Source organism: Anopheles ziemanni, chromosome 3, assembly GCF_943734765.1.
Source record: "Anopheles ziemanni chromosome 3, idAnoZiCoDA_A2_x.2, whole genome shotgun sequence".
Lineage (NCBI taxonomy): Eukaryota > Metazoa > Arthropoda > Insecta > Diptera > Culicidae > Anopheles > Anopheles ziemanni.
Genome location: NC_080706.1, coordinates 94,426,442 through 94,452,433, shown reverse-complemented (window position 1 = coordinate 94,452,433; position 25,992 = coordinate 94,426,442). Strand labels below are relative to the sequence as shown.

General features: G+C 40.3%; 13 protein-coding genes across 13 annotated transcripts; 2 read left to right on the top strand and 11 right to left on the bottom strand.

Annotated features, from left to right (window-relative positions):
* Nucleotides 1-380: 380 nt before the first annotated feature.
* LOC131286636 (sphingolipid delta(4)-desaturase DES1) lies at nt 381-2,729 on the bottom strand. Its single transcript, XM_058315618.1, has 2 exons — nt 1,643-2,729; nt 381-662 (listed from the first exon to the last, which is right to left on the bottom strand). Exon 1 carries the CDS (start codon nt 2,624-2,626, stop codon nt 1,661-1,663), a length of 966 nt encoding a protein of 321 aa, XP_058171601.1. The 5' UTR covers nt 2,627-2,729; the 3' UTR covers nt 381-662; nt 1,643-1,660.
* Nucleotides 2,730-3,702: 973 nt separating this feature from the next.
* Nucleotides 3,703-5,793, top strand: LOC131286632 (uncharacterized). Its single transcript, XM_058315613.1, has one exon. The coding sequence runs from the start codon at nt 3,751-3,753 to the stop codon at nt 5,737-5,739; it is 1,989 nt and encodes a 662-aa protein (XP_058171596.1). The 5' UTR covers nt 3,703-3,750; the 3' UTR covers nt 5,740-5,793.
* Nucleotides 5,794-5,976: 183 nt separating this feature from the next.
* Nucleotides 5,977-8,533, top strand: LOC131286633 (glucose dehydrogenase [FAD, quinone]-like). Its single transcript, XM_058315614.1, has 2 exons — nt 5,977-6,379; nt 6,436-8,533. The coding sequence occupies exons 1-2, from the start codon at nt 6,013-6,015 to the stop codon at nt 7,800-7,802; spliced, it is 1,734 nt and encodes a 577-aa protein (XP_058171597.1). The 5' UTR covers nt 5,977-6,012; the 3' UTR covers nt 7,803-8,533.
* LOC131286638 (ubiquitin carboxyl-terminal hydrolase) lies at nt 7,892-8,971 on the bottom strand. Its single transcript, XM_058315620.1, has 3 exons — nt 8,811-8,971; nt 8,605-8,745; nt 7,892-8,538 (listed from the first exon to the last, which is right to left on the bottom strand). The coding sequence occupies exons 1-3, from the start codon at nt 8,844-8,846 to the stop codon at nt 8,029-8,031; spliced, it is 687 nt and encodes a 228-aa protein (XP_058171603.1). The 5' UTR covers nt 8,847-8,971; the 3' UTR covers nt 7,892-8,028.
* A 1,048-nt stretch (nt 8,972-10,019) lies between these two features.
* On the bottom strand, nt 10,020-11,146 carry LOC131286635 (sphingolipid delta(4)-desaturase DES1-like). Its single transcript, XM_058315617.1, has one exon. The coding sequence runs from the start codon at nt 11,122-11,124 to the stop codon at nt 10,090-10,092; it is 1,035 nt and encodes a 344-aa protein (XP_058171600.1). The 5' UTR covers nt 11,125-11,146; the 3' UTR covers nt 10,020-10,089.
* A 306-nt stretch (nt 11,147-11,452) lies between these two features.
* On the bottom strand, nt 11,453-12,894 carry LOC131285892 (zinc finger protein-like). The gene is made up of 4 exons (XM_058314747.1): nt 12,757-12,894; nt 12,003-12,695; nt 11,786-11,937; nt 11,453-11,707 (listed from the first exon to the last, which is right to left on the bottom strand). Exons 1-4 carry the CDS (start codon nt 12,892-12,894, stop codon nt 11,458-11,460), a joined length of 1,233 nt encoding a protein of 410 aa, XP_058170730.1. The 3' UTR covers nt 11,453-11,457.
* A 1,599-nt stretch (nt 12,895-14,493) lies between these two features.
* Nucleotides 14,494-14,888, bottom strand: LOC131285891 (uncharacterized). The gene is made up of 3 exons (XM_058314746.1): nt 14,757-14,888; nt 14,543-14,692; nt 14,494-14,508 (listed from the first exon to the last, which is right to left on the bottom strand). The coding sequence occupies exons 1-3, from the start codon at nt 14,886-14,888 to the stop codon at nt 14,494-14,496; spliced, it is 297 nt and encodes a 98-aa protein (XP_058170729.1).
* Nucleotides 14,889-15,553: 665 nt separating this feature from the next.
* On the bottom strand, nt 15,554-17,002 carry LOC131285890 (zinc finger protein 14-like). The gene is made up of 4 exons (XM_058314745.1): nt 16,846-17,002; nt 16,122-16,784; nt 15,902-16,053; nt 15,554-15,840 (listed from the first exon to the last, which is right to left on the bottom strand). Exons 1-4 carry the CDS (start codon nt 16,981-16,983, stop codon nt 15,594-15,596), a joined length of 1,200 nt encoding a protein of 399 aa, XP_058170728.1. The 5' UTR covers nt 16,984-17,002; the 3' UTR covers nt 15,554-15,593.
* A 179-nt stretch (nt 17,003-17,181) lies between these two features.
* On the bottom strand, nt 17,182-18,694 carry LOC131285889 (zinc finger protein 54-like). Its single transcript, XM_058314744.1, has 4 exons — nt 18,563-18,694; nt 17,881-18,501; nt 17,652-17,803; nt 17,182-17,574 (listed from the first exon to the last, which is right to left on the bottom strand). The coding sequence occupies exons 1-4, from the start codon at nt 18,692-18,694 to the stop codon at nt 17,328-17,330; spliced, it is 1,152 nt and encodes a 383-aa protein (XP_058170727.1). The 3' UTR covers nt 17,182-17,327.
* A 283-nt stretch (nt 18,695-18,977) lies between these two features.
* On the bottom strand, nt 18,978-20,418 carry LOC131285888 (zinc finger protein 596-like). The gene is made up of 4 exons (XM_058314743.1): nt 20,287-20,418; nt 19,605-20,225; nt 19,392-19,543; nt 18,978-19,285 (listed from the first exon to the last, which is right to left on the bottom strand). The coding sequence occupies exons 1-4, from the start codon at nt 20,416-20,418 to the stop codon at nt 19,039-19,041; spliced, it is 1,152 nt and encodes a 383-aa protein (XP_058170726.1). The 3' UTR covers nt 18,978-19,038.
* A 344-nt stretch (nt 20,419-20,762) lies between these two features.
* LOC131285887 (zinc finger protein 709-like) lies at nt 20,763-22,148 on the bottom strand. Its single transcript, XM_058314742.1, has 4 exons — nt 22,017-22,148; nt 21,335-21,955; nt 21,122-21,273; nt 20,763-21,015 (listed from the first exon to the last, which is right to left on the bottom strand). Exons 1-4 carry the CDS (start codon nt 22,146-22,148, stop codon nt 20,769-20,771), a joined length of 1,152 nt encoding a protein of 383 aa, XP_058170725.1. The 3' UTR covers nt 20,763-20,768.
* A 333-nt stretch (nt 22,149-22,481) lies between these two features.
* On the bottom strand, nt 22,482-23,868 carry LOC131285886 (zinc finger protein 14-like). The gene is made up of 4 exons (XM_058314741.1): nt 23,737-23,868; nt 23,025-23,678; nt 22,807-22,958; nt 22,482-22,750 (listed from the first exon to the last, which is right to left on the bottom strand). Exons 1-4 carry the CDS (start codon nt 23,866-23,868, stop codon nt 22,528-22,530), a joined length of 1,161 nt encoding a protein of 386 aa, XP_058170724.1. The 3' UTR covers nt 22,482-22,527.
* A 195-nt stretch (nt 23,869-24,063) lies between these two features.
* LOC131285885 (myoneurin-like) lies at nt 24,064-25,590 on the bottom strand. The gene is made up of 4 exons (XM_058314739.1): nt 25,454-25,590; nt 24,686-25,393; nt 24,459-24,610; nt 24,064-24,070 (listed from the first exon to the last, which is right to left on the bottom strand). The coding sequence occupies exons 1-4, from the start codon at nt 25,583-25,585 to the stop codon at nt 24,064-24,066; spliced, it is 999 nt and encodes a 332-aa protein (XP_058170722.1). The 5' UTR covers nt 25,586-25,590.
* Nucleotides 25,591-25,992: the final 402 nt, after the last annotated feature.

Genomic DNA, 25,992 nt, shown 5'->3' with positions numbered 1-25,992 from the left:
TTGTGTAGTATACCCAAATGCGTTCCAAAACTAATATGAATCTAACTGCTACCACGACACACCAATAGAAGCGCAACGAGAACTCTCCATCTTATATTCTGTTTTTACAAGCCCATTTCTGTGCTGTGAAGGGCTCTTTGTTCATCATGATTATTTATTCAATACTAAAGATACTTCAATATTACTTCAAAACACATTTGACTGAATGCCCTATGACACGGATACTGAACATCGATCCTGAGTGCTTGGTATGTGTTTTGCTAGTGGATGTTGCAGGGACTGAGGTAACTGCTTGATGTTCAAAAGCTGAATGCCTTCAATTTATTTTTTTTTGTTTTTAGTGCATTTAAACGAAACTTAGGCTTTTCTTGCTCATTAAGCATCTTAATTTTGCATCAGCATGTAGCGTTCGAATGCCAAGTGTAAGTAAAATAAACGTAACACCCTCGTGATAAGTAAACCTGCAAATGTAGATATACGTACCTACATTTGTTTCAATACTCATTAAATATATCCATCTTTTTAGATTCCTCCTTTCTGATTTTGTCCCTTTTTTTGTTGTCTGCCCTAGGCAAATAGTAGATCTTTGCTATAATCATCATAAGTCAACACCATTCTCAACTCCAACAATCCTTGTACAACAATATGTATACTCCTTAAATCTGCAAAGAGAAACGAGAAGCAGTTTTAATTAAATTATCTATACAGATGCTATACGCGTGATCAATGGACAGAATGTTGGCTAACAAACAACCGTCATGCGATAAACGGCCCACAACACCTGCGGATAACAGAGATTACTACTTCTTTCCGGTGACATGAAAATTGAATTTTCTGCGCCATCTGTCCCATCTGGGTTCCGGTTTTAAATAGGCAGAAGAGCACCTGCGTTAGGGTGGCAAACACTCGTACAACATTGATAAAAGTATATGAATCATTTGTTTGTATGTCGCAAAAGGCTGGTTTTCAGTCACCAACTTCTCAACCGATTGCATTCAAAACTGTTGATCATTCGGTACCTTACACATTTTGTTAGAAAGATAACATACCGTTCACATTCCCGAAAGCATCGAAGAACTCATCAAGATAATAAACACTAATTCAATAGTGGTATTTTTCCTAGGCATTAGCATGTGTTGAAATTTCTGTCACATATTCACCCAAGTAAATGCCAATCGTCTAGCCATTAATGAGTTCATAATTGAAATAAGGTTCACCAAAAGAAAAAAATGTAAAAATCTGAAATGTGCCACATGACGTGAGACACTACATTTGGAACGAATAATTCGTTAAACGTGAGCCTAAGGCAGGGCCGCACTCTAAATTATGAGTCATTTCGCCACGGTGCGAAATGTTTACTTTAGAACACACGCATACACGTTAGGTTGACCATTGCAGCTGTCCCTCGGTACTGATAAGGGTTGGGATTTGAGTGTTATCTGAACAGTGAAGAAACTCGTTTATGGTCCGGCGCATTGTCTGGCATGGGAATTATACTGGTCGAATCCACTACTGGCGGTATGATCAAGGGCATGATAACGGCTGATATCAAGCGCCATATACTGACTGTACGGTCAATCACAGTTAGATAATTGAGTTGTCGATGTGATTGATAGAATAATGGAATTGGTTCACAGCTTACCTGCTTATAATATCAGCTTTACGAGTCCAAGCCACGCGCCTTACGCTTAATCCTAGCGTAGGGTCCTATGGTGGGGTCGGTGATAAAATCATATAGTACGCGTGTCCAGGATGTATGCTGCGGGATGTTGTCGTAAAACTCTGGCGCGATGCGCTTCACTTCGGGTAATAATCGCCCGGGGACGGCCGGGAAATCGTGATGCTCGTTGTGATATCCCACGTTAAAGGTGATCCAGTTCAGTGGACCATAGTAGGAGTATGTTTCGAAGCCTTTGGCAAACATGTAGTGCTCGGAAATGAAATGCCCGGCAACGGGATGCAGTCCCATCGCTAGTAGCGACCCGACGATCAGATAAACCATCACTTTCCAGCCAAAGTAGTACACAACTATCGTGTTGAACACCAGCTGGATGACACCGTTGACCAGCTCCAATTTCTGAGGTGGCTTAGGATTCACGACGAGCGGACGAAAGATGTAAAACATCGGCTGCAAGAACACCCAGAAGAATTTGCCAAGCGTTGTGCAGAACAGCTTCGCTTCCAAGTATGTGGGAAGATCCGTGTCGATCACTTCGTCGCCCTGATAACGGTGGTGCTCCAGATGGTACTTTTTGAACGATACCGACATCGGTAACCCGATCGGAAGGTTACAAAAGAAGCCAAACAATCGATTCGCCATCGGTCGCGCGTGTCCAAACGCCAGATTGTGTGCTATCTCGTGGCATGCTAACATAAGCGAATGATTGATCACTCCACCCAAGCAGTAGGCCAGGAGAAAAATAATTTTCCACGATTGGTCTTTCACGACGAACAGCATAGCGAATTGTGTCAGGACCATTGCGCTCGCTACCCACTTGAACTGGGGATCGTAACCGAACAGCTTTTTGATCTGCGGGTACTTTTCTAGAATCATTTTACGCCGGCTTGCGTGCGGCTCCTCCGTGTACGTCCACTCGAAGTCCGTCCTGGAGACATGCTGGCCCATTCTGTATGGTGTAACCGATTTCACTCACAAATCCACAGCCGATCAAATCTTCGTTAATCCTGTCCGAGAAGAGAAATTTCACAATGGTGCATCCACCCTTTTCGGCGAATTAATTTCACTATCTCCAAAAGCAGCGATGACAGCAGAGACGTCGGTCACCGGGTTGCTACTCACCAGCTGAGAAGAAAGCAGGAAAACAACACCCTCGCCGCTGCTCAGCTGCAATGCGAATGTCACGTTCGACGAAATACAGTAGGTCCCCGCAGTACGCTAATGTTTGGGACCGAACACCATCGCGTATATCGAGTTTTAGCCTCTGCCATATCGTTTATACCTCATATTGAAGAGTTTACACTCAGAGGGAACCGCTTATTTAACATATTTGCTATCCTAATCACTAATAAGTGTTCCATTTTTTCTATTGTCTCATTATATCTCTGTTAAAAAGTGTCATGTGTCAAAAAAAGCTCAATCAACGCTATAAGCTGTCAGTTGTAAAAAATCGCGTAATTGCGAATTCGCGTATCTCGAGTATAGCGTACTGTGGGGACCTACTGTATTCCGTTTTCAAACAAGGTTACCAAAGCTTCAACCACCGCTCGGTGTTGTTGACATAACTGACATTGCGTCCAAATGGTCCGCGAGTCGTGGCATTTGTATCAAAATATCAAAACATCAAGTTACGTGCATTTCGTAGCTCCAAACCGATCGAAACACAGAAGTTTGGATCATTTTGATGCGAACCCAACCTAAGTTCAAGGTATGGTATTATCGTTTTCAGCCCTCCGTTTTCTTGGGGTATTTTTAAGTAAGTTTGATTTAGTACTAGATCAATTTTCGGCGACGCACTAAATGGACATCAATCTCAACATCCTAGCCCGACGAGTTGTCGGCATAAAACTTTTTTCTGTACCGCTGTTGTTTTGCTAGGTAGGGACATGAATTGATTATTAACAAAATTGCAGTTACCCACTAGCACGCAATCACTAGCAAGAAGTAGTAATGCAAGTTTCATAAGTAATTCAGTATTCCTGGTTAATTTGGTTTCATCACCAAACAATTCTATTTGCAGTTCATAGCGGTATCGAAGGCTGCAACGTTGTGTTCCGTCCATCCCGAGCACCATGAGTAAATCGATCGAAAATGAGGAAATCGTACAGGCCATTTTGATAGCCGATTCATACAATGACAATTTTCTCCCATTTACGAGCGCGTCGCCGTTGGCGCTGCTGCCGATTGTAAATGTGCCACTGATCGAGTACACCCTCGAAGTGCTGAATCGGCATGGCGTGGAGGAGGTGATCATATTTTGCAGCAACCACAGCAATGAAGTGAAACGATTCATCCATCAACGACAGGCGGAAAAGTGCACCTGGTCGATGAACATGACGATCACGATCATCAGCTCGGAGTCGTGCCGGTGCTTGGGAGAGGCACTCCGCGATCTTGAAGCGCGCCACATCATCCGGGGTAATTTTATTCTGCTTGGGGTGGACAGTGTCACCAACGCTAACCTGACAACGCTGCTCGAGGAGCACAAGCGTCTGTTAAAGATGGATCGAGGTGCGGCGATGACGGTCGTATACAAGGATACCGTGCAGCGGTTGCGCACCGGCAACGAGGTGATGATCGTGATGGATACCTCGACGCGCCGATTGCTTCACCATCAGCGGTTAACGCAGCAGCAGCAGCAAAAAGAGCGTAATTTCGAGCTTCCGCTGGAACTGTTCGTGTCGAACCGGAACGTTACGGTGTACCATGGGTTGCTCGATCCACAGATCGCAATCTGTAGCCATGCCGCATTGCCCCTGTTCGCGGATAACTTTGACTTCCTGACGCGCGATGATTTTGTGAACGGAGTTTTGATTAACGAGGAAATTCTCAACAGCCGCATCTACGTGGCTAAGCTGGGCCGGGAGGAGTACGCGCAGCGCGTGTGCAACTGGCAGACGTACCATATGGTTTCGCTGGACATCATGAACCGCTGGGTGTATCCGCTTGTGCCGGACATGGCCATTAGTCAGGTGTGCCCGTACTATAAGTACTATCGCAACAACATCTATCGCCATCGAAACGTGCACTTGAGCCGGTCTTGCGAACTGGACGGTGATCTGGCGGTTGCCGAGAACAGTAAAATCGAGGAGGACACCTTCATTCGCCAGTCCGTGATCGGGCGTGGCTGCAAGATTGGGCGCAAGTGTCGTATTCGGAACAGTTTCCTCTTCGACGGCGCTATCGTTGGTGACAATTGTGTGCTCGACCATTGCATCATCGCCAGTGGTGCCTCGGTGGGCACCGGATGTCATATCAGTGACGGAGCGGTGCTCGGGGAGCGTGTAGAGTTACCGAGTGGAATGACGGTTAAGAAGGTTCTGGTGCAAGCGGACAAACCAGACGACGAGTGGGGAGAGGGGTCGCAAAAGCTGGCCGAGCGAGCGTACACCGTACCAGAGGAACAGCCAGACGAATCCGACGACTCGGACGATGACGTAGAGGTGCGAGAATTGTTTAATCAGCCAGCTTTGGTTGCTCCGTTGCGTTCGATTTACTCCCCGTCCATCTACCAGCTGTCGGACGATGAAGGGGCCAGTGGTGTGCCCAGCCCGGTGCAAGAGGATTCTAGCATCTTTCTTTCGGAGGTGGTGGAATCACTCAAGCGCGGTCTAGCTGAGCAGACCAATGCCGAGTATCTAATATTGGAGATCAACTCGTCGCGCTATGCGTACAACATGTCGCTCGGTGAGGTGAATTTTTACGTGGTGAAAGCAATCTTGCAGATTCTGGTCGTTCAGGAGGGTGTGGCGACGAACACAGTCGGCATGCTGCGCAAGCTGCTCGCATATTTCGGCATCGTCTTCAAGAACTACATCCGCGACAAGGACGCTATGCTCGACTGCTTGAAGGCGTTCGAGGAGATGTCCCAGTCGTACGAAATTATTCGTGCAAAACTCGTACAACTGATGCACTTTCTTTACGAGGGCGATCTGGTAAGCGAGGAGGTTATCATCCGCTGGTACGATGGAGTCGAGGATGAATCGCTCAGAAGCGCATTCGCTAAATTTGTGGAATGGCTTAATGAGTCTAGTGACGATGAGGACGACGACGAGGATTAGGGTGGAGTACATATGTGACTGACGCAATATGAACCTTGAAAAAGTTAATAAAAATCCCATCGTTGTCGTAAAACTTTCGTATTCGTAGTTCTTTAAATTTATTGCATAATTCCGTTATCCTATCGTTTCGAATGTAGCAGCGTGACCAGTGCTGCCAGGAATACTCAATAAAGATGGGCCGGAAATGACAGTTTTGACAACGAATGGATTACAAATAAATAATCGTTTTCCCAACAATGCAACGCAATGTGTCGCTAAAACTAAAATAGAACCATGCATGTTGCATTATTTAATTATTATTTCATAGTTTGCTTCTATACGGTAGGCGTTTTTGTGGCAACGTATCTGTTAAACGTGTTGTACAATGTGTCCAGCTTTAGCAACCGCCATGTGTTGCCAAGCAAATCAATGTATGATTATATCATCGTTGGTTCTGGAACAGCCGGATCGGTGATCGCCTCCCACATTCCTGCAACCAATGTACTGGTCCTGGAGGCCGGTTCTATGAGGAACATGTTCATGGATGTTCCGCTGTTTATGCCTCTTATCCAAGGATCGGAGTATGATTGGCAGTATGAAACGGAATCACAGGTCGAGTCCTGCTGGGCAATGCAGGAAAACAAAAGTTTCTGGCCAATGGGTAAGTTAAACGCAATATGTTAACACTGATCGACTAAGGCATGTTTTTCTTTTTAGGAAAAGTTGTTGGTGGAACACACATGCTTAATAATATGGTGCACTATATAGCTGGGCCGAAAGATTTTGCTACCTGGTTCGAAGAACCCTATGATTTAGAACGTTTTATGCAATTCTTTGAACAAACTTCTTGGTCCAAAGCACATTCCGTCGAAGCAGGAGGGTTCCATACCAAACTTGGAGAAGTTTTCATGAATTCCGCCCGAGAAATGGGTTTTAATCAACATGCATTTTTCCAGCCGTTACTAACGACAAACAATGGAAGACGTTGGTCTACGAGCCACAGCTATGAGGTACTTCACAGACCCGGTCATGAGCTTGTGACAAACTGTTTGGTGGAGAAAGTTATCGTCCATGATGGCGTTGCGAAGGGCTTGCGTGCCTCGAAGGCCGGCCAAACTATCGACGTGTATGCAAGAAAAGGAGTAATTCTAACGGCTGGTACGGTGGGGTCCGCCAAAATACTACTGCACAGTGGGATCGGCCCGAAATCTGAGTTAGAAACGCATGGGATTGAATCGGTTGCAGATCTCCCGCTCGTAGGGAAAAACTTGCAAGACCACATAGGCACAGGGTCAGAGTTAATGCTTTCCGGGTCAACGTTAAACTTATCGCCACTCAACTTAATACATCCGCAAAACTTATGGCGCTATTTTTCGCAAAATCCACATCACTCATCACTTGCTTTCGGTGGCTGTGAAGCAGTGGGTTTCATTTCTCTTGGGAGTAACTACAGCAGTGATCTTCAATTTATGGTACTACCGGCAGGCATTAGTTCCGACGGAGGTGTTCACTTGCGAAAGCTGGTCAATTTTCGGGAGAGTGTGTGGAAAGATTATTTTGAGCCATTGTTAAGAGCTGGCCAGTCGATGGTCACCGTTTTGCCTATTTTACTGCACCCAGAAAGCACAGGAGAAATAATCCTGCGAAGTGCAGACGTGTGGGATGCACCAATTATTAATCCCAAATACTTAACCGCCAGGAAAGATGTAGATGTTTTACTTAAAGGTATTCGTATATTGCAACAACTAACCGAACAGCAATCGGCACGTGAGATGAAGCTGGAATTTAACCCAAAACCATTTCCCGGTTGTACGAACTATCGCTACGACAGCGATGACTATTGGGAATGCTATATCCGTTCCGTTACCCACACAATCTATCATCCGGTGGGAACATGCCGAATGGGCAGTAGCAGTGAAGGTTCGGTTGTTTCTTCAACTAATCTGCAAGTTCACGGCATACAAAATTTGTATGTTGCGGATGCGTCGGTTATGGTGAATGCTCCCAGCGGTAATCCTAATTCGGTGGTGATGGCCATAGCAGACTATTTTGTACAGTCTAATTTTAAAAACATGGAACACTAATTCATAACAGATACATGCTGCTTGTTGCAACATAGTAAATGTTCTCATAAACAGATAATAGAGGAAATAAATATTTTGCATTCCATACATATAAAGCTTTGTCAGCGCGATTTATTTCCAATGGATAAGTTTATAGATTCCATGAATGAATTTTGTTAAGCTTAAAAAGCAGCAACGTCTTGAGAGCATTCTTTCTTTTTATGAACGATGACATGTCTTAGCCGTTTTACTGAGTTGGAGCGAGCCCCAACAGAGTAAAACGTACTTCAGTGGGATCAACCTCGATGAATTTCTTGCAAACTTGCACTGCGTCTTTCAATAGCGTTTCCGGCGACGTGCTGCCGTGCTCAACCGGGAAATTCTTCCTTCCATCTAGCTCGTATAACTTTCCATCAACATGCACAAATGCCACGAAATGATGATAAACCGCGTCGTTGATATCTGGCGTTGCGGTTTGCCCCTCCTGTGCGTTTGACTCGTGCTTTTCCATAAATTCCTTGCTATTGTTCAGGAGTTTCCCGCGCTCTTCGGGAGTAAGATTTTTGGCATCGTCGAAGTATTTCTTAAGGACACTGCCATCTTCAACCTCGATGTCTGGGTTGTTCAGTATGGCGTGGATCAGGGCAATGGTTCCGCACGCGTTGTGAATGTACTGACGGGTGAAGAAAAGTTTCTCAGGATGTACGATATTTTTACTCTTCAATTCTTCGTCTTCCTTTGCCCGTCTTTCCTCATGCTGCAATGATGGAAACAATTTTACAAGTTCATGCAAAGAAAACACATTCATGCATCATCATCTTACCGCCTTCGAGCAAGGGAACAGGAAAATGAGCGATTTCAGTGGCTTAGGCACCATATCTAACAGCTCGTCGTCCATTCCATATATATCGACGATGCTCCAAAGCGGAGACACGCCTAGGTCAGTCATGTACTTGGACAATACCTAAGAAGAAAATATTCATAATATTCATGCTCCCTTCTATTAGTTACACAGAACATTGTACTTACATCTGGGTTGGACTCCAATGGTAGCCAGCAATCCATCTTTGCGACTAGTTTCCTTTGAGGTAAATGGCAAAATAAGTTCAAATGCTGGTTGCAAAATCACACTAGTGTGGTGATTCACTCTAATCCAATTTTCCCACTATGCAATCCAATTTACCGAATTGCAAGCCGGCAACTGCAAGGAACAAAACAAGTATGTAGATATGGTCAAGGTAAGTACAATAAATCGCGTTGATGTCATTAGAAAAATTATGGAAATTTTTGACAATCGCTTACGAACAATTTTCATGTTTTCGGTATGCTAGTTGATATTTTAAATCGTGAGGAACGTATTAACAAAGTTAAATCCATTCAATTAAATCAATATGTTATGTGTAACAGAACATGTATGTGGAAGTTCAATTTACCAGGGACACTGCATTTTGAAAGACGCTAAAAATAGTTAGTGCGTTGCTAGAGGATGGAGAACATGCTCCAACGGACGAATACATCAGTACATCGACAGAACACGCTAGACTTTTCCTAAACGGTCTAGTGGGATATAACATAGTAAATTGCGTGCCTGGCAAATTTTGAGAATCATCAAATGTTTGTTATTCAAAGATTGTGCCGAGAGGATGTCAATTGCAGGAAATTGTTTTTCAGCTGCTCGAAACTATATTTATCTTGGTTGACTACCAATTTGAGTACCCGGTTGACAGAAATTGACATTGTTGCTGGTACTATGTAGTTCCAGCAAGAGTCCCAGCAATCTGCCATGGAAAAACTTGCTGGTACTACATGACAGCTGCAAAAAATTTGAATTTTTGTCAACCGGGTAGTTATTTTTCAAACTGCACGTTTTCTAAAATTTTACTACAGATTATTCCCCCACGCCTCCCCAACTGAATAATGAAGAATAGTATAAGCTTGCTTATTAATTTCACTGATTTATTCCAAGAGACTTGTAGATAGCCAATTCAACAAACCCATGAAGCAAAGATGTAATGAAAGAGTGCACGAGTGAATGAAATTCCCAAAACGTTCGTATTCGCCGAAATAATGGAAGCAACCAAGGGGAAATGGTCTCACTGCCTAATCTATCCGAACAATTCAACCCCACATCTTTATCATAGTCGTAGATAACGTGTGGTTCAATAATCACTCAGCGTGGGTTTGAATGCCGTCCGAGCATTCGTTATCTATTGGGACTCTTTTTTTTCTTATCAGGTGTGAATTATTTATTACAAAACGGTAAAGATGTTACGTGCATTCACATGAGTTGCTTTTTGATTGTACTAGCCTATCTTTTCTTCTGATCCACGTCGTGCTTCCATGAATCATGTACCAGGTTGATCGTTTCCATAGGTTTCGCTTTCGGTTTATCGAGACTCTTCCGTTTAATTCTAGCATATGGTCCCACTGCAGGATCGGTGATGAAGTCATATAGAACCCGCGTCCAGGAAGTGTGTTGCGGCATAGTTTCGTAATATTCAGGGGCTATTTTCTTCAATTCGGGCAACCGGCTACCAGGGATGGCCGGAAAGTCATGATGCTCGTTATGATATCCAACGTTGAATGTGATCCAGTTGAGCGGTCCATAGTAGGAATACGTTTCAAACCCTTTCGCAAACATATAATGCTCAGCGATAAAATGACCGGCAACGGGATGTAATCCCATGGCCAGTACGGAACCGATGAGCAGGTACGCCATCATCCGCCATCCGAAAACAAGCACAACTAGCGTATTGAACGTAAGCTGGACAACGGTATTGATGATTTCCAGCTTCGTCACAGGCAGTGGGTTCACAAAAAGTGGGCGCAATCCGTAGAAAAAGGGCTGCAGACACACCCAGATAAACTTGCCGAACGTGGTGCAGAAGAGTTTGGCCTCCAATACGGTCGGTACGTCCGGATCGAGGTCGTCATCGGCCAGATGGCGGTGGTGCAGGTTGTGGTATTTTTTAAATGAAACCGACATTGGTACACCAATGGGAAGATTGCACCACATTCCAAAGTACCGGTTGGCTAGGGGACGCGCATACCCAAAAGCCATGTTGTGGGAAATTTCGTGGTTAGCAAGCATCAGCGAATGATTGATAACGCCACCGAAACAGTAAGCCACCAATACGATCATTGGCCAGGACTGGTTTTGCATCACATACAGCATGAAGATTTGCGTCAACACCATCGCGGATACCACGTACTTAAATTGTGGATCTGGTCCGAATAGCTTTTTTATCTGCGGATACTTTTTCACCATTTCCTGCCGGCGACGGGTGTGCGGCTGATCATCGTACACCCACTCAAAGTCCGTTCGAGAAACACGCTGCCCCATTGTGGTACCTGGATCGTGTGCGGTTCACAAGAGGATTTAAAATACGGATACTTAAATGGAGGCCTCCAGATCGATGATGCGATCGCACCATTAGCTGAACTAGCACTAACCACTAAAGGCACATCAAATCGGTTGATAGATATAAGCTAGCTTTCCATTTCGATAACGGTTATTTGGTAGTGTGGCTTATCTTTGAACGTATCTGTGTTTGCGTTCGATAAAAAATATCCCTTTCTGATACTGATAAGAGTTTCTGAACAAAAAAAAAGGAAACAAAATCTACATTCAATTTTCCTCCTAATGCAGATTGCGATCACTAACATATTTTCAATTTCAAACAGTTATTTGTTCAGTATCTACGGTTTGCGCCGGTTCTACAGAAGAATGTTGTTTTTTACAGTGATTTCTGAGTAAATTTTTGTACTTGTACGATTTAGTGCATAACGTGCAGGAGTATCGAATACCACTGTGTGTAAGCTGGTGCGTATTTCTGGAATAACGAGTTTTGAATCGTTTCGAACATTCGTCACAGCCAAAGGGTTTCGATGCAGAATGTACTTTGCGATGTGTTTTTAGACTGATTCTAAAATAAAATTGAGACAAACTTTATCAAAATTAAAAGGCCAAATCTACTACGGAAATGAAATGAGGATAGACGTACCTATCTTTGAATAACTTTCCACAAACTCGGCATTTGTAGTCCAGCTTAACATGATGAAGTCGGTTGAAGTGATCCTTATAGTTTGAGGGATGTTTGAATGATTTGAGACATATTTTACATTCATAAGTTTTGCCGATTCCGTGCTGCGATTGCTGAAAGTTAACAATGAAGTGAATTGTGAATATTTCTTCTAATCTCTCTTTTGAACTGCTCGTACCATGTGCGATATGTACGAATTGGATGAAGTAAATCCTTTGTCGCATAGCTCGCAAGTTTTGAGAACCTTCTTTGCATGTACCGCTTGAACGTGTCTAAACAGATTGGAGCGATCAGCCATTTTAGCATTGCAAAGTGAGCAAGAGAGTAGTTTTTCTTTGCTATGAATTCGAATGTGATTTTTTAAATCGTAAACCATGGCTCCACAAACACCACACAGCTTTTTGCTTTTGCCTAACACATTACTCGATTTCTTTTCCTTGGAAGGTTTGCTTAGGTTCTTTGGTTTGCTTTTCCGAACTGCTTCAATAGAGCCGCGGGTTTCGGCAGCTTTTGATGGTGATACAAGTTCATCGATTGCTGCAAGGTTTGGTTCGACCAAACTCCACTCGTCAACACTGCCAAATGATTGTTGGTCAAAATCACCCTCATCATTTGAGAGATACTCTACAGTGTTGTTAATGACTTGGTCATCTGGTACAAGAATTTCTATCTCCAGCGTAGCAACTTTAGCATGATCACTGTCGTCTGTAGAATTGGATTCCTCGACGTTATGCCTATCGTTAGATTCAGAAAACAGCTGGTTGAAAAGAATATTACTCTTCAAGCACAGGAAACGGAAGGACACTGATGTTGCTAAACTGTGGGAACAAGTTTCACAAATCGCATAAATGCATGTTTCCTCCTCCGGGATCTGTAAAACAAGCAAGTAACATTAATTGCGGCTGTATGTTAAAAGTGTGCTACTAACCTACCCGAACGCCAGTACAGTATTCTATATCTCCTATGGTGAATTTCGTATCGATCAGCTTTTCTAAAGAAACCAAAAAATTCACATCTTGGCACAAACAAAACCTACAAATGTTTGAAATTTCTAGTGAAACGGCAGTCATGATAAAATGATGTTGTTTTTGAGATTCCAAAATACAAAAACCTAGCGTTGTTGAATGTCAAATACTGCCAGCAAACGGTAAAAAGAAGAAGAAAGAACAAAGCAAAGAGACTGACAGCATATAGGAACCAATTTAAAAAATTCGTTTATTGCAGTAAAGCATAACGAGAAAAGTTACCATGACGATATGTTCAATCTAGTATTCTTCTGTCTTCATTAAACACATCCATATATCAGTTAAACATACTATTTAAAAGATTCTATTCCAGGTTGCTTTATTGAAATTGAACTCATTTTACATTCATTTCCAAAATCGCAAAGTCTACATGCAAATCGAGCCCATGCGTTAGTTAACTCGTGAATTCCAGTGCTTTGAACATGTTTTACATGGACAAGGTTAATTTAAAAAAAAGCGTTACTGCAAGTCGTGCACGTGTACTCTTTATGAGTAACATGCCATACACTCAAGTGGTGCCTATACGTTCGCTGATTAAACGGAGATTTTCTAACGACCCGATTAAACTTAAACAAATGCGAATTAAGTAAAAGCAACATCTAGGGAAACTAATCTCAAACGTCTAAGAAAGCCGTTAGGAGAACATCGGCCATTATTATGAAGCTGACTTAGGATCTACGTTTGTGAACTTTATTTAATACACATAATCAAAACTTACACATTTTGGCTAAGATTATTTTGTTCCGCAGTAATTTTTACATTATGATGATCTTTTCTGTAGTGCATGGTTAGTAGAGTTTTATACCGATATGATCGTTTGCAGAGATCGCAGGAAAATCGAATTCCTGTGTGCGTTAATTCATGTGTTTTTCTCGCATAAGGACTTTTAAAACGCTTTGGACAAGTTTTGCATGCGTAAGGTTGCTCATCAGAATGCACCCGTTGGTGAATGTTTAGTTTTGATCTGAAAATATAAAAGACATAATTTGTACTGAGCACTCGCACCATAGCTTCAACTGAACGTACTTTTGATTGAAAGTTATGTTACAAATTGTGCATGTATAATCTTTTTGGACTGTGTGCCATCTGATGATGTGTCTTTTATAATAGGCTCTCTGCTGGAATGTCATTGAGCATTCCTTACATTCGTATGTTTTACCTATACCATGTTCAGTCATCTGGGAAAAGAAAATAAAACATATTAGTAGTGCTTATGCACTAATAGCTGCATATAATTCATACGTACCATGTGAGTCTTGAAGGTATGTGGATGAATAAACCCTTTTCCGCATAGTTCACAAGTTTTACTTATTTTCTTTTCATGCACTAACGTGATGTGCTTTTTCATATTCCATGAGCTAGTCATTTTTTTAGGACAATAGATACAGTCATAAAGTTTTGCTTTCGTATGTTGCTCATTGTTATGATAACTGATGTGGGCTACGAACTTGCCACAAATAGAACATAGATGTCTTTTTTTGGAACCCGCTCTTTTCGTACGCAACTTGTTTGATATTTTTGTTCGATTTAGATTTTTCAATTTCGTTTTTTCGGTACATCTTTGAACTGTTGAGCTATCCATAATTTGGTCAGTGTATTCGGGGTTTTTCCCACTTGATGGCCATTCATCAATAAGTGAGTCTTCTATTTTAAATTGATCTTCACTTGAAATATGTAAAGATTCGTCTTTTACATCGGCACCTACACTTTCGACGAGTATAGAAAAGAGCTGCTTGAATATCACATCATTATTGGTACATGTTCTGCGGAAGGAAGTCGAGTTTTCCAACGTTTTGCAGCAATTTTCACACATTGCGAACGATAGCTGTTTCTCATCGGAGATCTACAAAACAAACCCAATGATGTAGTTTCACCAAGGCAAAGGTTTCTGAGGCAATGCAGCTTACCTGAATGCCAGTGAAGTGTTCTACATCTTCGATGGTGAAAAGGGAAGCGGTAGCTTTCGAAATAGGTATTAATCCATCTTGAGACAGACAAAACCGGCAAATATTGGAAATTTCACTCACTGATTCCCCCATGGTATTTAGAAAGTATAATTGTTTACCAACATAAAGGCCCTGAAGTATGAAACGACCAAAGGGTATAGGAAAATTGAAGGTTCGTTACATGTCCAGTGATGCGATTCAAGCGTTTTTCAGTATATTTCTTTAAAGATTTTAACCAATTATTTGAGAATACTGAGTATCGGGTGTTCCACAATTTTTAAATATACGTATTTGGTAATCTTCATCTCAAAGAAAACATGTTTTCTCATATGTCCCCTATTGAACGTTCGTCACACGGTCAGTTTGTGATCTAAGCGTTTTTTCATCACGTGCCCTATAGATGCTTCCGCGTATAAAATTAACGTGAAATGTTTAATCAAAAATTCAAATAACTATAAATGTGCCATAGTTGGCACAGATTCCTTTATTTTAACAAATTTTGCAAATTTTAATCATTTCCGTTTTGGCTTTGGAAAGTAAATTGGATGGTGAATGAGTGGCTATTTCGTATTAAGTAAAGTTAAAGAACTGAAAATCAAAATTAACTATAAAAGAATGCCGATTATCGGGGGTCATCGATACTTGTCGATTGGGGAATAATCAAACCTTCAAATTTATATATTGCACAATATACGGTAATAATTTGGTCACAATATCACGTCAAATTTGGTAAAACAATTTTTTTTTATTTGTGTAGAATTCACGTTTATGAGCTTTATTCCATTCAAAACAATAACTTCACCTATCGTCACCATGATTGCTGCTTTCTGAAGGTATCGCGCCATTATGATCCTTTTTATAGTGCATATTAAGAAGACCTTTATACCTGTACGATTTATCACAGAGTTCACATGAAAATCGAATTCCAGTGTGCGTTAATTCGTGTGCTCTCCTAGCACTAGTACTTTTAAAACGCTTCGGGCAGGTTCTGCATACGTAAGGCTGCTCGTTGGAATGCACGCGTTGATGGCCATTGAGTGTTACTCTGCAACAAAGAAGGTATTACTTATATTGTACATATAATGATGCTTGGAAGAAGTACTTACTTTAGATTGAAAGTCATGTTGCAAATATTACAAGCATAATTTTTTAATGGCTTGTGCCATCTGTTGACATGTCTTCTATAAGAAACTACCTGTTGGAACGTTTTCGAGCATTCCTTGCATTCGTATGTTTTACCAATACTATGTTCTGCCATCTGAAAAAGCAAAATGAAACACAATAGTGACAATGATTCGTAACAGTTAGTTAATTTTTTTTACATACCATGTGAGACAAGTATGTTGCTCTGTGGACAAACCCCTTTCCACATACTTCACAAGTTTTAGTTATTTTCTTTTCATGCACTAACGCTATGTGCTTTTTCATGTTTCCAGAGCTTGTCATTTTTATAGGGCAATATGGACAATCATAAAGTTTTTCTTTTGTATGTTGTTCTCGATAGTGACTAAAGATGTTGGTCACAAATTTTCCACAAAAAGTACAGAGGTTCTTTTCATGTACTCTTCTTCTTCCTCTTTTTCTCTTCTGAATTTTATCGTTCTCACCGAATGCTGAAATCTTTGTTGGATTTAGCTCTGGCGACTTGGTGCGTTTATCGCCAGATATTTCCTTTTTCACTGTTCCTTTCGAATGTTGAGCGTACTTTTCGTTTGTTGGACATGCCATCATTCCGTTTGAATCTTCTGATTCATTCGTGCTTGATGACAATTCATCAATAAGAGATTCTTCTATTTTAATTTGAACTTCACTTCCAACTGTTAAACGTTCATCTTTTTCTTCGCCTAACACACTCTCAAAGGATATAGAAGAGAGCTGTTTGAATATCACATCGTTATTAATGCAGGTACTGCGAAAAGTAACCGAGTTTTCCAACGTTTTGCAGCAATTTTCACACATTGCGAACGATAGCTGTTCTTCATCGGCGATCTGCAAAACAAAACCAATGCTGTAGTTTCGCAAAGCATTTCGTCGAGTTGAAAGAACTTACCTGAATGCCAGTGAAGTGTTCCATATCTTGAATGGTGAAAAGGGAAGTGGTAGCTTTCGAAATAGGTATTAATCCATCTTGAGACAAACAAAACCGGCAAATATTAGCGATTTCACCCATTGATTCCGCCATAACCATAGCAGGATGGTATAATTGTTTACCAACACTTTCTTCAAAACGTCAAATCGCCTAGCGGGTAGTAGAATATTGGAGGTGCAACAAAGTGCCGTGATTTAAGCGTTTATTCATCCTCCGACCCATGCTTCGGTTCGGCGTTGTTTCCTTATGTCCAATGCATTCCAATTGGATGATTGTGAAGAAAAAAGATTGTGGTTTCAACATACATAATTATTTCACGTCGAAAAGTTTGAATGAAAATTATTTAATGCTTCTTAAGAACCAGGTTTTCATTGTGCTGTACCTTCTGTAGCTGATGAGGTTATACGTTTGATGATTTTTATTTCATCCATATTAGCAGAATTTTACATATTTTCAGTATGATTGTTTTGTTCTGATGGTAGCTCATCGTCATGATCTTTTCTGTAGTGCATGGCTAATAGACTTTTGTATCGATAGGATCGTTTACATAATTCACAGGAAAATCTTATTCCTGTATGAACTATTTCGTGAGTTCTTCTCGCACAAGAACTTTTAAATCGCTTTGGACAGGATCTGCATGCGAAAGGTTGCTCGTCTGAATGCACACGTTGATGGTTTTTCAGAGACTTGCTTGATTGTTCAGAGAAATTGAAGAGAATTAGGTGTTTACAAGTATCAACATAATTTCCTAGTTAAAGAACACTTACCTTGATGGCAATATCTTCTTGCATATATTGCATGTGTATTCTTTTGCTGGTCTGTGCCATTTATTCATATGCCTATTATGGTTGGCAAACTGGTTGAATGTTATCATGCATATCTTACATTCGTATGTTTTACCAATTCCATGTTGTGCCATCTAGGAAGATAAAAAAGGTGTCGTAAAATCCCTCATTAAATTTAATATTTCATTACAATTTCAATTTTTTTACGTACGATATGAGCCTTGTACGTATTATGGTGAACGAATCCTTCCCCACAAGTTTCGCAGGTTTTAATAATCTTCTTGTCGTGCACTGTGGCTACGTGTCTTAGCAAATTCGAGCGATTTATCATTTTTACAGAACAATGTGGGCAATCATAATACACCTTTTTCGAATGTCGTGCATTATCGTGGTTAACTATGTCTATAACTAATTTTCCACATATGGGACAAAGTATTTTAGGCCGGGTTCTCTTCACCGTCTTCCTGTTTTTGCTACTGCACATTGCAACCATTGTTGTATTTGGATCTTGTGAATTTGCCCTGTTATTATACGATATGTTCTTCTGCATTGTTCGTTCAGTGTCTTCGTTATCATTCGCACTTGATGAACAGTCATCAATGATGGATTTTTCTGTATCGATTTGATCATCGCTTTCAAATGATATAGACTGATCTTTCATATCCATGATGGATTCCGGTACATCGTCTACCACACTCTCGACGAGTATTGAAAAGAGCTGTTTGAATATAATATCATTTTTGATACAGGCACTGCGGAAAGCAACTGAGTTTTCCAATATTTTGCAGCAGCTTTCACACATCACGAACGATAGCTGTTCCACATCGTTGATCTGCAAAACAAAACCAATGCTGTAGTCTTGCAAAGCATTTCGGCGAGTTGAAAGAACTTACCTGAATGCCAGTGAAGTGTTCCACATCTTGGATGGTGAAAAGTGAAGCGGTAGGCTTCGAAATAGGTATTAATTCATGTTGAGACAAACAAAACCGGCAAATATTGGCGATTTCACCCATTGATTCTGCCATGGTTAGTGGAAACACAATTGTTTACTAACATCTATCTTTTGTCAAACAGCCAAGGGTAGTAGGATATTGAAGGTGCGTTGTTGCAAAGTGCAATGATTTTAAGCGTTTTTTTATGGTGTGTCGAATGGTTCGGATCGACGATGTCTACCAATTTCATTGAATTTAAATTGGATGGATGTTGAAAAACACGGTTTTGGTTTCTGCATACCTGATTATTTCACGTCGAAAAGCTTGGAGGAAAATTATTTAAAGGTTCTCGAGAACCGGATTTTCATTGTGCTGTACATTCTGAAGCCATACGGTATACGTATGATGATTTTTATTGCATGCAGATTAGCAGAATTTTACACATTTTCAGTATGATTGTTTTGTTCTGATGGTAGCTCATCGTCATGATCTTTTCTGTAGTGCATGGCTAATAAACTTTTGTACTTATAGGATCGTTGACATAGTTCGCAGGAAAATCTTATTCCAGTGTGAGCCAATTCGTGCGTTCTTCGCGCATAAGAACTTTTAAACCGCTTTGGACAGGATCTGCATGCGAAAGGTTGCTCGTCTGAATGCACACGTTGGTGGATTCTCAAAGATTGGCTTTGTTGTTTTCCACATTAAATAGAATAAGGAATTAAATAGAATGCTTATTAGTACCAACATAATTTGCTGCTTAAAGTCATAAGCTCTCATAGAGAAAACTTACCTTGATTTAAAAACCATGCTACAAACTTTGCATGTGTGCTCCTTTTCTGGCCTGTGCCATTTATTCATATGCCTGTTATGGCTGGCAAACTGGTTGAACGTTATCATGCATACCTTACATTCGTATGTTTTACCAATTCCATGTTGTGCCATCTGGGAAGATGAAAAGTGTTATAAATACTTCAATAAAATTTCTTGAAGAATTTTTACGTACGATATGAGACTTGTACGTGGAATGGTGAACAAATCCTTCACCACATGTATCACAGATTCTAATAATCTTCTTTTCGTGTACTGTTTCTATGTGTCTTTTCATATTGGAGTGATTTACCATTTTTAGAGGACAATGTGGACAGTTATAATACACCTTTTTCGTATGTTTTTCATTATCATGAGTAATGATGTTTGTAACTAATTTCCCACATATGGAACATAGTACTTTAGTGTAGTGTCGCTTCACCGCCTTCCTTTTTTTTCTACTGCACATTGCAGCCATTGTTGTATTTGGATCTTGTGAATTTGTCCTGTTATTATACGATATGTTCTTCTGCATTGTTCGTTCAGTGTCTTCGTTATCATTCGCACTTGATGAACAGTCATCAATGATGGATTTTTCTGTATCGATTTGATCATCGCTTTCAAATGATATAGACTCATCTTTCATATCCATGATAGATTCTGGTACATCGTCTACCATACTCTCGACGAGTATTGAAAAGAGCTGTTTGAATATAATATCATTTTTGATACAGGCACTGCGGAAAGCAACTGAGTTTTCCAATATTTTGCAGCAGCTTTCACACATCACGAACGATAGCTGTTCCACATTGTTGATCTGCAAAACAAAACCAATGCTGTAGTATTGCAAAGCATTTCGTCGAGTTGAAAGAACTTACCTGAATGCCAGTGAAGTGTTCCACATCTTGAATGGTGAAAAGTGAAGCGGTAGGCTTCGAAATAGGTATTAATTCATGCTGAGACAAACAAAACCGGCAAATATTGGCGATTTCACCCATTGATTCTGCCATGGTTAGTGGAAACACAATTGTTTACCAACATCATCTATCTTTTGTCAAACAGCCAAGGGTAGTAGAATATTGAAGGTGCGTTGTTGCAAAGTGCAATGATTTTAAGCGTTTTTTTTTTGTGGCGTGTCGAATGGTTCGGATCGACGATGTCTACCAATTTCATTGAATTTAAATTGGATAGTTGTTGAAAAAAATGGTTTTGATTTCAGCATACATAATTATTTCACGTCGAAAAGCTTGGAGGAAAATTATTTAAAGGTTCTTGAGAACCGGATTTTCATAGTGCTGTACATTCTGAAGCCATACGATATACGTATGATGATTTTTATTTCATCCCTATTAGCAGAATTTTACACATTTTCAGTATGATTGTTATGCTCTGATGGTAGCTCATCGTCATGATCTTTTCTGTAGTGCATGGCTAATAATTTTTTGTACCGATAGGATCGTTGACAAAGTTCGCAGGAAAATCTTATTCCAGTGTGAGCCAATTCGTGCGCGTTTCTCGCGCAAGAACTTTTAAACCGCTTTGGGCAGGATCTGCATGCGAAAGGTTGCTCGTCTGAATGCACACGTTGGTGGATTCTCAAAGATTGGCTTTGTTGTTTTCCGCATTAAATAGAAAAAGGAATTAAATAGAATGCTTATTAGTACCAACATAATTTGCTGCTTAAAGTCATAAGCTCTCATAGAGAAAACTTACCTTGATTTAAAAACCATGCTACAAACTTTGCATGTGTGCTCCTTTTCTGGCCTGTGCCATTTATTCATATGCCTGTTATGGCTGGCAAACTGGTTGAACGTTATCATGCATACCTTACATTCGTATGTTTTACCAATTCCATGTTGTGCCATCTAGGAAGATAAAAAGTGTTATAAATACTTCATTAAATTTTCTTGATGATTTTTTACGTACGGTATGAGACTTGTACGTATTATGGTGAACGAATCCTTCTCCGCATGTTTCGCAGATTTTAATAATCTTCTTTTCGTGTACTGTTTCTATGTGTCTTTTCATATTGGAATGATTTACCATTTTTAGAGGACAATGTGGGCAGTTATGATACACCTTTTTCGTATGTTTTTCATTATCATGAGTAATGATGTTTTTAACGAATTTCCCACATATGGGACATAGTGCTTTAGGGCTGGTTCTCTTCGCCATCTTCCTCTTTTTTCTACTGCACTTTGCAACCATTGCTGTATTTGGATCTTGCAAATTTGCCCTGTTATTATACGATATGTTCCTCTGCATTGTTCGTTCAGTGTCTTCGTGATCATTCGCACTTGATGAACAGTCATCAATGATGGATTTTTCTGTATCGATTTGATCATCGCTTTCAAATGAGATAGACTCATCTTTCATATCCATGATGGATTCCGGTACATCGTCTGCCACACTCTCGACGAGTATTGAAAAGAGTTGTTTGAATATAATATCATTTTTGATACAAGCACTGCGGAAAGCAACTGAGTTTTCCAATATTTTGCAGCAGCTTTCACACATCACGAACGATAGCTGTTCCACATTGTTGATCTGCAAAACAAAACCAATGCTGTAGTATTGCAAAGCATTTCGTCGAGTTGAAAGAACTTACCTGAATGCCAGTGAAGTGTTCCATATCTTGAATGGTGAAAAGGGAAGTGGTAGCTTTCGAAATAGGTATTAATCCATCTTGAGACAAACAAAACCGGCAAATATTAGCGATTTCACCCATTGATTCCGCCATGGTTAGGGGGAAACACAATTGTTTACTAACATCTTTCTTTTGTCAAACAGCCAAGGGGAGTAGAATATTGAAGGTGCGATGGATGGGAAACCATTGCGTTTCAAGCGTTTCTTCGTCATGCTTTGATGATTTTCGAAAAATTGAGTCGATATTAATTGTAATCTCAATACATACAATACACTGTCTTAAACCAGTTATAAAATAGCTGTTTTAAATTATAATTTACATTATACGCTCGGTGGGGGCTGAAATTTTGAATTTTCAACTTAGCAATTGAATTGATTTACTTATTCGTTAACTATAGAATGTACAACATTATTTCCAGTTCCTGACGGTCTATACTGCATTTATTTGCCTTAACACATTTTATCTTAACTGTTCACCGGTGCGGAAACACAGCATCATGATGCTTTCTATTGTGTAGAGACAATTGACTTTTATAACGGTAGGATTTATCGCATAATTCACATGAAAATCGAATTCCAGTGTGCGTCAATTCGTGCGTTTGTTTTGCATAAGAACTTTTAAAACGCTTGAAGCAGATATTGCAGCCGTAAGGTTGCTCTTTGGAATGCACGCGTTGATGAATGTTGAGCCTTTTCCTGTGGAAGGAAAAAAATGTCACATGGATGAAGTAAACATTGTAGGTTTATCATACTTTCGATGAAACACCATATTGCAAATTTTACACGTGTACTCTATCGCAGGCGTGTGACACCTATTGACATGCTTGTTGTATGCGGCAGGCTGCTTGAACGTTTTTTCACATAACTTGCATTCGTATGTTTTGCCAATACCATGTGCTGACATCTTCAAAAGAAAACAAAACAATCAGTACTTTCTTTTAAACATTAACTGTTTTACGTTTTTGCTTACCATGTGAGAAGAAAAGGTGGATAAGTGTACAAACCCACCACCGCATAGGTCACACGTTTTCGTTATTTTCTTTTCATGTACCGTCGCTATGTGTCTTCTCATGTTCGTTCTATTCGTCATTTTCATCGGACATTGCGGACAGTCATAGATTTTTTCTTTAGAGTGCTGCTCGTTATCATGCAGGTAGATATTACTCACTAATTTGCCACATGTAACACAAAGTATCTTTCTACGCTGCTGCTTTGCATTCTGTTTCGTATCAGTGAACGATTCGCTATGGTTTTGATCAGCTGTAAAGTCTTCGTTCGTTGTTTCCTGTTCTATTTCATCTTGCGAATACTGTTTAGTATGCATGTTATGTGAACCAGTGATCGTTCGCTCGACTAATGCGGGATCATTTGCTCTACATAGGTTGTATCTAGTCAATGTTTTTTCTGTTTTCATTCGGCTAACACCTTCGAAGTTCAATAACTCATCTTGTGGGTGTACCGTATGCGCTGGAACATCGTCTTTCACAATATCCTCGGGAATGGAAAACAACTGTCTGAACACCATATCCTGGGCTAAGCAACTGGTGCGGAACTTAACTGAGTTCTCCAACGTTTTTCGGCAGCTCTCGCATATTACGAACAACGGTAGGTTCATATTATTAATCTGTAAAACCAAACCAATGTCAATGACCAAATGGTTTTTCGTAGAACATAGAGCTTACCTGAATACCAGTAAACAGTTCTATATCTTGGATAGTAAGTCGGGGAGCTGTTGCTTTCGAAACTGGAATCAAACCGTGTTTGGCCAAACAAAATCGGCAAATACTGGAAATGTTGCGAGTTGTATTCGGCATTGTGGTGAATTGGGCATTTGTGGCATTGTTTACCGATAGGTAAACCTGCTCCGGAATTCCTCAATGACATTTTAACGAAAGAAGCTTAAGGTCCTGACACACGTTCGAACGTTATTCGATAAGCGTATTTTAGGAATAACAGAAACATAAGCGCACGTTCTGGTTTGAAATGTATATTTATCGTTTTTTTTATTTTTATGTACTGCACATGATTTTTGAAATTTAATCCATGTTTAATGGAATACTGTTTGGGTCGGGTTTAATCCCGACATTTGAAACAACTTTATTCGTCTTCACCATCATCATAAATATCTGAAGATTTCGCTCCGTTGTGCTCCTTTCTATAGTGCATATTAAGAAGACTTTTGTACCGATACGACTTATCACATAGCTCACATGAAAATCGAATTCCTGTGTGGGTTAACTCGTGCGTTCTTCTAGCATACGAACTTTTAAAACGCTTCGTACACTTACTACAGGCGTAAGGTTGAACGTCAGAATGCACACGTTGATGGACTACGTAGTTTCTTCTGGAAAAAATATCTCATATTATTCTAGAATCATTAAAAAGAAATAGAAATGTTACTTACCTGTTATTGAATATCATATTACATTTTGTACACAAAAATTCTTTGGGAGGCTTGTGGCATTTGTTTACATGAGTTCTGTACTGAGCTTCCAGTTTATATGTCGTTGAACATATTGTGCAATCGTAAGTTCTACCAATTCCGTGCACTGACATCTTGAAAATAAAAAAAAATATCCCGCCCCCATGAATTAATAACTGAATGCCAAGCTTAAGATCCCCAAAGCTTACCATGTGTCGTACGAACATTTTTTGGTGTATAAATCCTTGACGGCATTCTTCACAAAATTTAACAATTCTTTTTAGGTGCACGGCATCTATGTGCCTTTTCATATTCTCTCTATGAGTCATTTTCACGTTACAATGTGGGCAAGCATATTGCTTTTCCTTCGCATGCAGGGCAACGTGCGGCAGCATATTGATTATCAATTTTCCACAAATAGGGCACAGTTTTTTCTTATTAGAAAATGTTTGTATCAGGTGCGTTTTTGTTGCATAAGATTGTAGTTTATCGGGTTTGTTTTGGCTTCCTGAATTTCTGCTGATTTGACCATTTTTAACTTCTGCATTGGTTTCATCTGTGTCTCCAAGAGCACTTGTATTCGATTCAAAAGCTTGAATTACATTTTGATTTTGAAGATTTGACCCTGAACTCATTTGGTCTGTGTCTCCAAGATCGCTCGCAATCGATTCAATATCGATTCGTGTAGCGTCTGTATCAACCTGTTCCCGAATTTCAATCATTGTACAATCCAACTTTGTATTTGCATAGTCGGTAATAGTATTCGACTCGTCTTTCACGCTCTCGATGAGCACTGAGAAAAGTTCTTTGAATAGTAAATCATTATTCAAACAATTGATGCGAAATGTGACTGAATTTTCCAAGATTTTTTGGCAACTCTCGCACATCGCAAAAGCTAATAATTCATCGGCTGTGATCTGCAATACAAAACAATGTCACATAATAACCAAGAACTTTTATCATCAGAACGAACTTACCTGGATGCCAGTAAAGTGTTCTATATCACGAACAGTAAAGATTGAATCAATTGCTTTAGATATAGGAAGTAAATCATCCTGGCAGAGACAAAACCTACAAATATTGGAAATTTCACGCGTGGTGGACGCCATCGGTAGGCTGTACAGATTGTTTATAAACAATTTGCTAGAACTGATGTTGATGTCAAGATCCACAGATGGTTAGATCTGAAGGTGCAGATACACGGTCGCTACAAAAATAAAGTTGCAGGTAGCATCTCTAAACTAGAGTAAATTAATTGAGGGTATTTTAATTGGGAGCGCGGAAACGATACGAACTGTCAGATTTCTCGTCGCGGTCCCATACAAAAGGTAAACAACACCTTTGAAAAAAGCGAAAAAATGGCTAGCCGCGTCGTTTCGTTTCCGCGCATCGTCTCGACACGTAGGTGGCGTCGTTTTGGATCGTCGAGACGGCCAGCCATTTTTTCGCTTTTTTCAAAGTGTTGTTTACCTTTTGTATGGGGCAGTGTCGAGAAGTGTATCGTTTCCGCGCTCCC

Excerpts from the sequence above, each read along its gene's own strand:
- LOC131285886 (XM_058314741.1), bottom strand. The coding sequence starts at position 23,868 with ATGCCGAATACAACTCGCAACATTTCCAGTATTTGCCGATTTTGTTTG. Across the intron at positions 22,959-23,024 it reads CCACCTTTTCTTCTCACATG|ATGTCAGCACATGGTATTGG; the intron begins GTAAGCAAAAAC and ends TTTCTTTTGAAG. Across the intron at positions 22,751-22,806 it reads AATATGGTGTTTCATCGAAA|GAAAAGGCTCAACATTCATC; the intron begins GTATGATAAACC and ends TTCCTTCCACAG.
- LOC131286633 (XM_058315614.1), top strand. The coding sequence starts at position 6,013 with ATGCATGTTGCATTATTTAATTATTATTTCATAGTTTGCTTCTATACG. Across the intron at positions 6,380-6,435 it reads CAAAAGTTTCTGGCCAATGG|GAAAAGTTGTTGGTGGAACA; the intron begins GTAAGTTAAACG and ends TTTTCTTTTTAG.
- LOC131285891 (XM_058314746.1), bottom strand. The coding sequence starts at position 14,888 with ATGGGGGAATCAGTGAGTGAAATTTCCAATATTTGCCGGTTTTGTCTG. Across the intron at positions 14,693-14,756 it reads AACACTTCACTGGCATTCAG|ATCTCCGATGAGAAACAGCT; the intron begins GTAAGCTGCATT and ends TTTGTTTTGTAG.
- LOC131285888 (XM_058314743.1), bottom strand. The coding sequence starts at position 20,418 with ATGGCAGAATCAATGGGTGAAATCGCCAATATTTGCCGGTTTTGTTTG. Across the intron at positions 20,226-20,286 it reads AACACTTCACTGGCATTCAG|ATCAACAATGTGGAACAGCT; the intron begins GTAAGTTCTTTC and ends TTTGTTTTGCAG. Across the intron at positions 19,544-19,604 it reads CCACGTACAAGTCTCATATC|ATGGCACAACATGGAATTGG; the intron begins GTACGTAAAAAT and ends TCATCTTCCCAG.
- LOC131285892 (XM_058314747.1), bottom strand. The coding sequence starts at position 12,894 with ATGACTGCCGTTTCACTAGAAATTTCAAACATTTGTAGGTTTTGTTTG. Across the intron at positions 11,938-12,002 it reads ATTCGTACATATCGCACATG|CAATCGCAGCACGGAATCGG; the intron begins GTACGAGCAGTT and ends GTTAACTTTCAG. Across the intron at positions 11,708-11,785 it reads GGAAAGTTATTCAAAGATAG|AATCAGTCTAAAAACACATC; the intron begins GTACGTCTATCC and ends ATTTTATTTTAG.
- LOC131286632 (XM_058315613.1), top strand. The coding sequence starts at position 3,751 with ATGAGTAAATCGATCGAAAATGAGGAAATCGTACAGGCCATTTTGATA.
- LOC131286638 (XM_058315620.1), bottom strand. The coding sequence starts at position 8,846 with ATGGATTGCTGGCTACCATTGGAGTCCAACCCAGAT. Across the intron at positions 8,746-8,810 it reads CATTGGAGTCCAACCCAGAT|GTATTGTCCAAGTACATGAC; the intron begins GTAAGTACAATG and ends TTTTCTTCTTAG. Across the intron at positions 8,539-8,604 it reads TGTTCCCTTGCTCGAAGGCG|CATGAGGAAAGACGGGCAAA; the intron begins GTAAGATGATGA and ends CCATCATTGCAG.
- LOC131286635 (XM_058315617.1), bottom strand. The coding sequence starts at position 11,124 with ATGGGGCAGCGTGTTTCTCGAACGGACTTTGAGTGGGTGTACGATGAT.
- LOC131285889 (XM_058314744.1), bottom strand. The coding sequence starts at position 18,694 with ATGGCAGAATCAATGGGTGAAATCGCCAATATTTGCCGGTTTTGTTTG. Across the intron at positions 18,502-18,562 it reads AACACTTCACTGGCATTCAG|ATCAACGATGTGGAACAGCT; the intron begins GTAAGTTCTTTC and ends TTTGTTTTGCAG. Across the intron at positions 17,575-17,651 it reads AAGAAGATATTGCCATCAAG|CAAGTCTCTGAAAAACCATC; the intron begins GTAAGTGTTCTT and ends TGAACAATCAAG.
- LOC131285885 (XM_058314739.1), bottom strand. The coding sequence starts at position 25,585 with ATGGCGTCCACCACGCGTGAAATTTCCAATATTTGTAGGTTTTGTCTC. Across the intron at positions 25,394-25,453 it reads AACACTTTACTGGCATCCAG|ATCACAGCCGATGAATTATT; the intron begins GTAAGTTCGTTC and ends TTTGTATTGCAG. Across the intron at positions 24,611-24,685 it reads AAATGTTCGTACGACACATG|ATGTCAGTGCACGGAATTGG; the intron begins GTAAGCTTTGGG and ends TTTATTTTCAAG.
- LOC131285887 (XM_058314742.1), bottom strand. The coding sequence starts at position 22,148 with ATGGCGGAATCAATGGGTGAAATCGCTAATATTTGCCGGTTTTGTTTG. Across the intron at positions 21,274-21,334 it reads ATACGTACAAGTCTCATACC|ATGGCACAACATGGAATTGG; the intron begins GTACGTAAAAAA and ends TTATCTTCCTAG. Across the intron at positions 21,016-21,121 it reads AGCATGGTTTTTAAATCAAG|CCAATCTTTGAGAATCCACC; the intron begins GTAAGTTTTCTC and ends AAAACAACAAAG.
- LOC131286636 (XM_058315618.1), bottom strand. The coding sequence starts at position 2,626 with ATGGGCCAGCATGTCTCCAGGACGGACTTCGAGTGGACGTACACGGAG.
- LOC131285890 (XM_058314745.1), bottom strand. The coding sequence starts at position 16,983 with ATGGTTATGGCGGAATCAATGGGTGAAATCGCTAATATTTGCCGGTTT. Across the intron at positions 16,054-16,121 it reads CAACATACTTGTCTCACATG|ATGGCAGAACATAGTATTGG; the intron begins GTATGTAAAAAA and ends TTGCTTTTTCAG. Across the intron at positions 15,841-15,901 it reads AACATGACTTTCAATCTAAA|AGTAACACTCAATGGCCATC; the intron begins GTAAGTACTTCT and ends TCTTTGTTGCAG.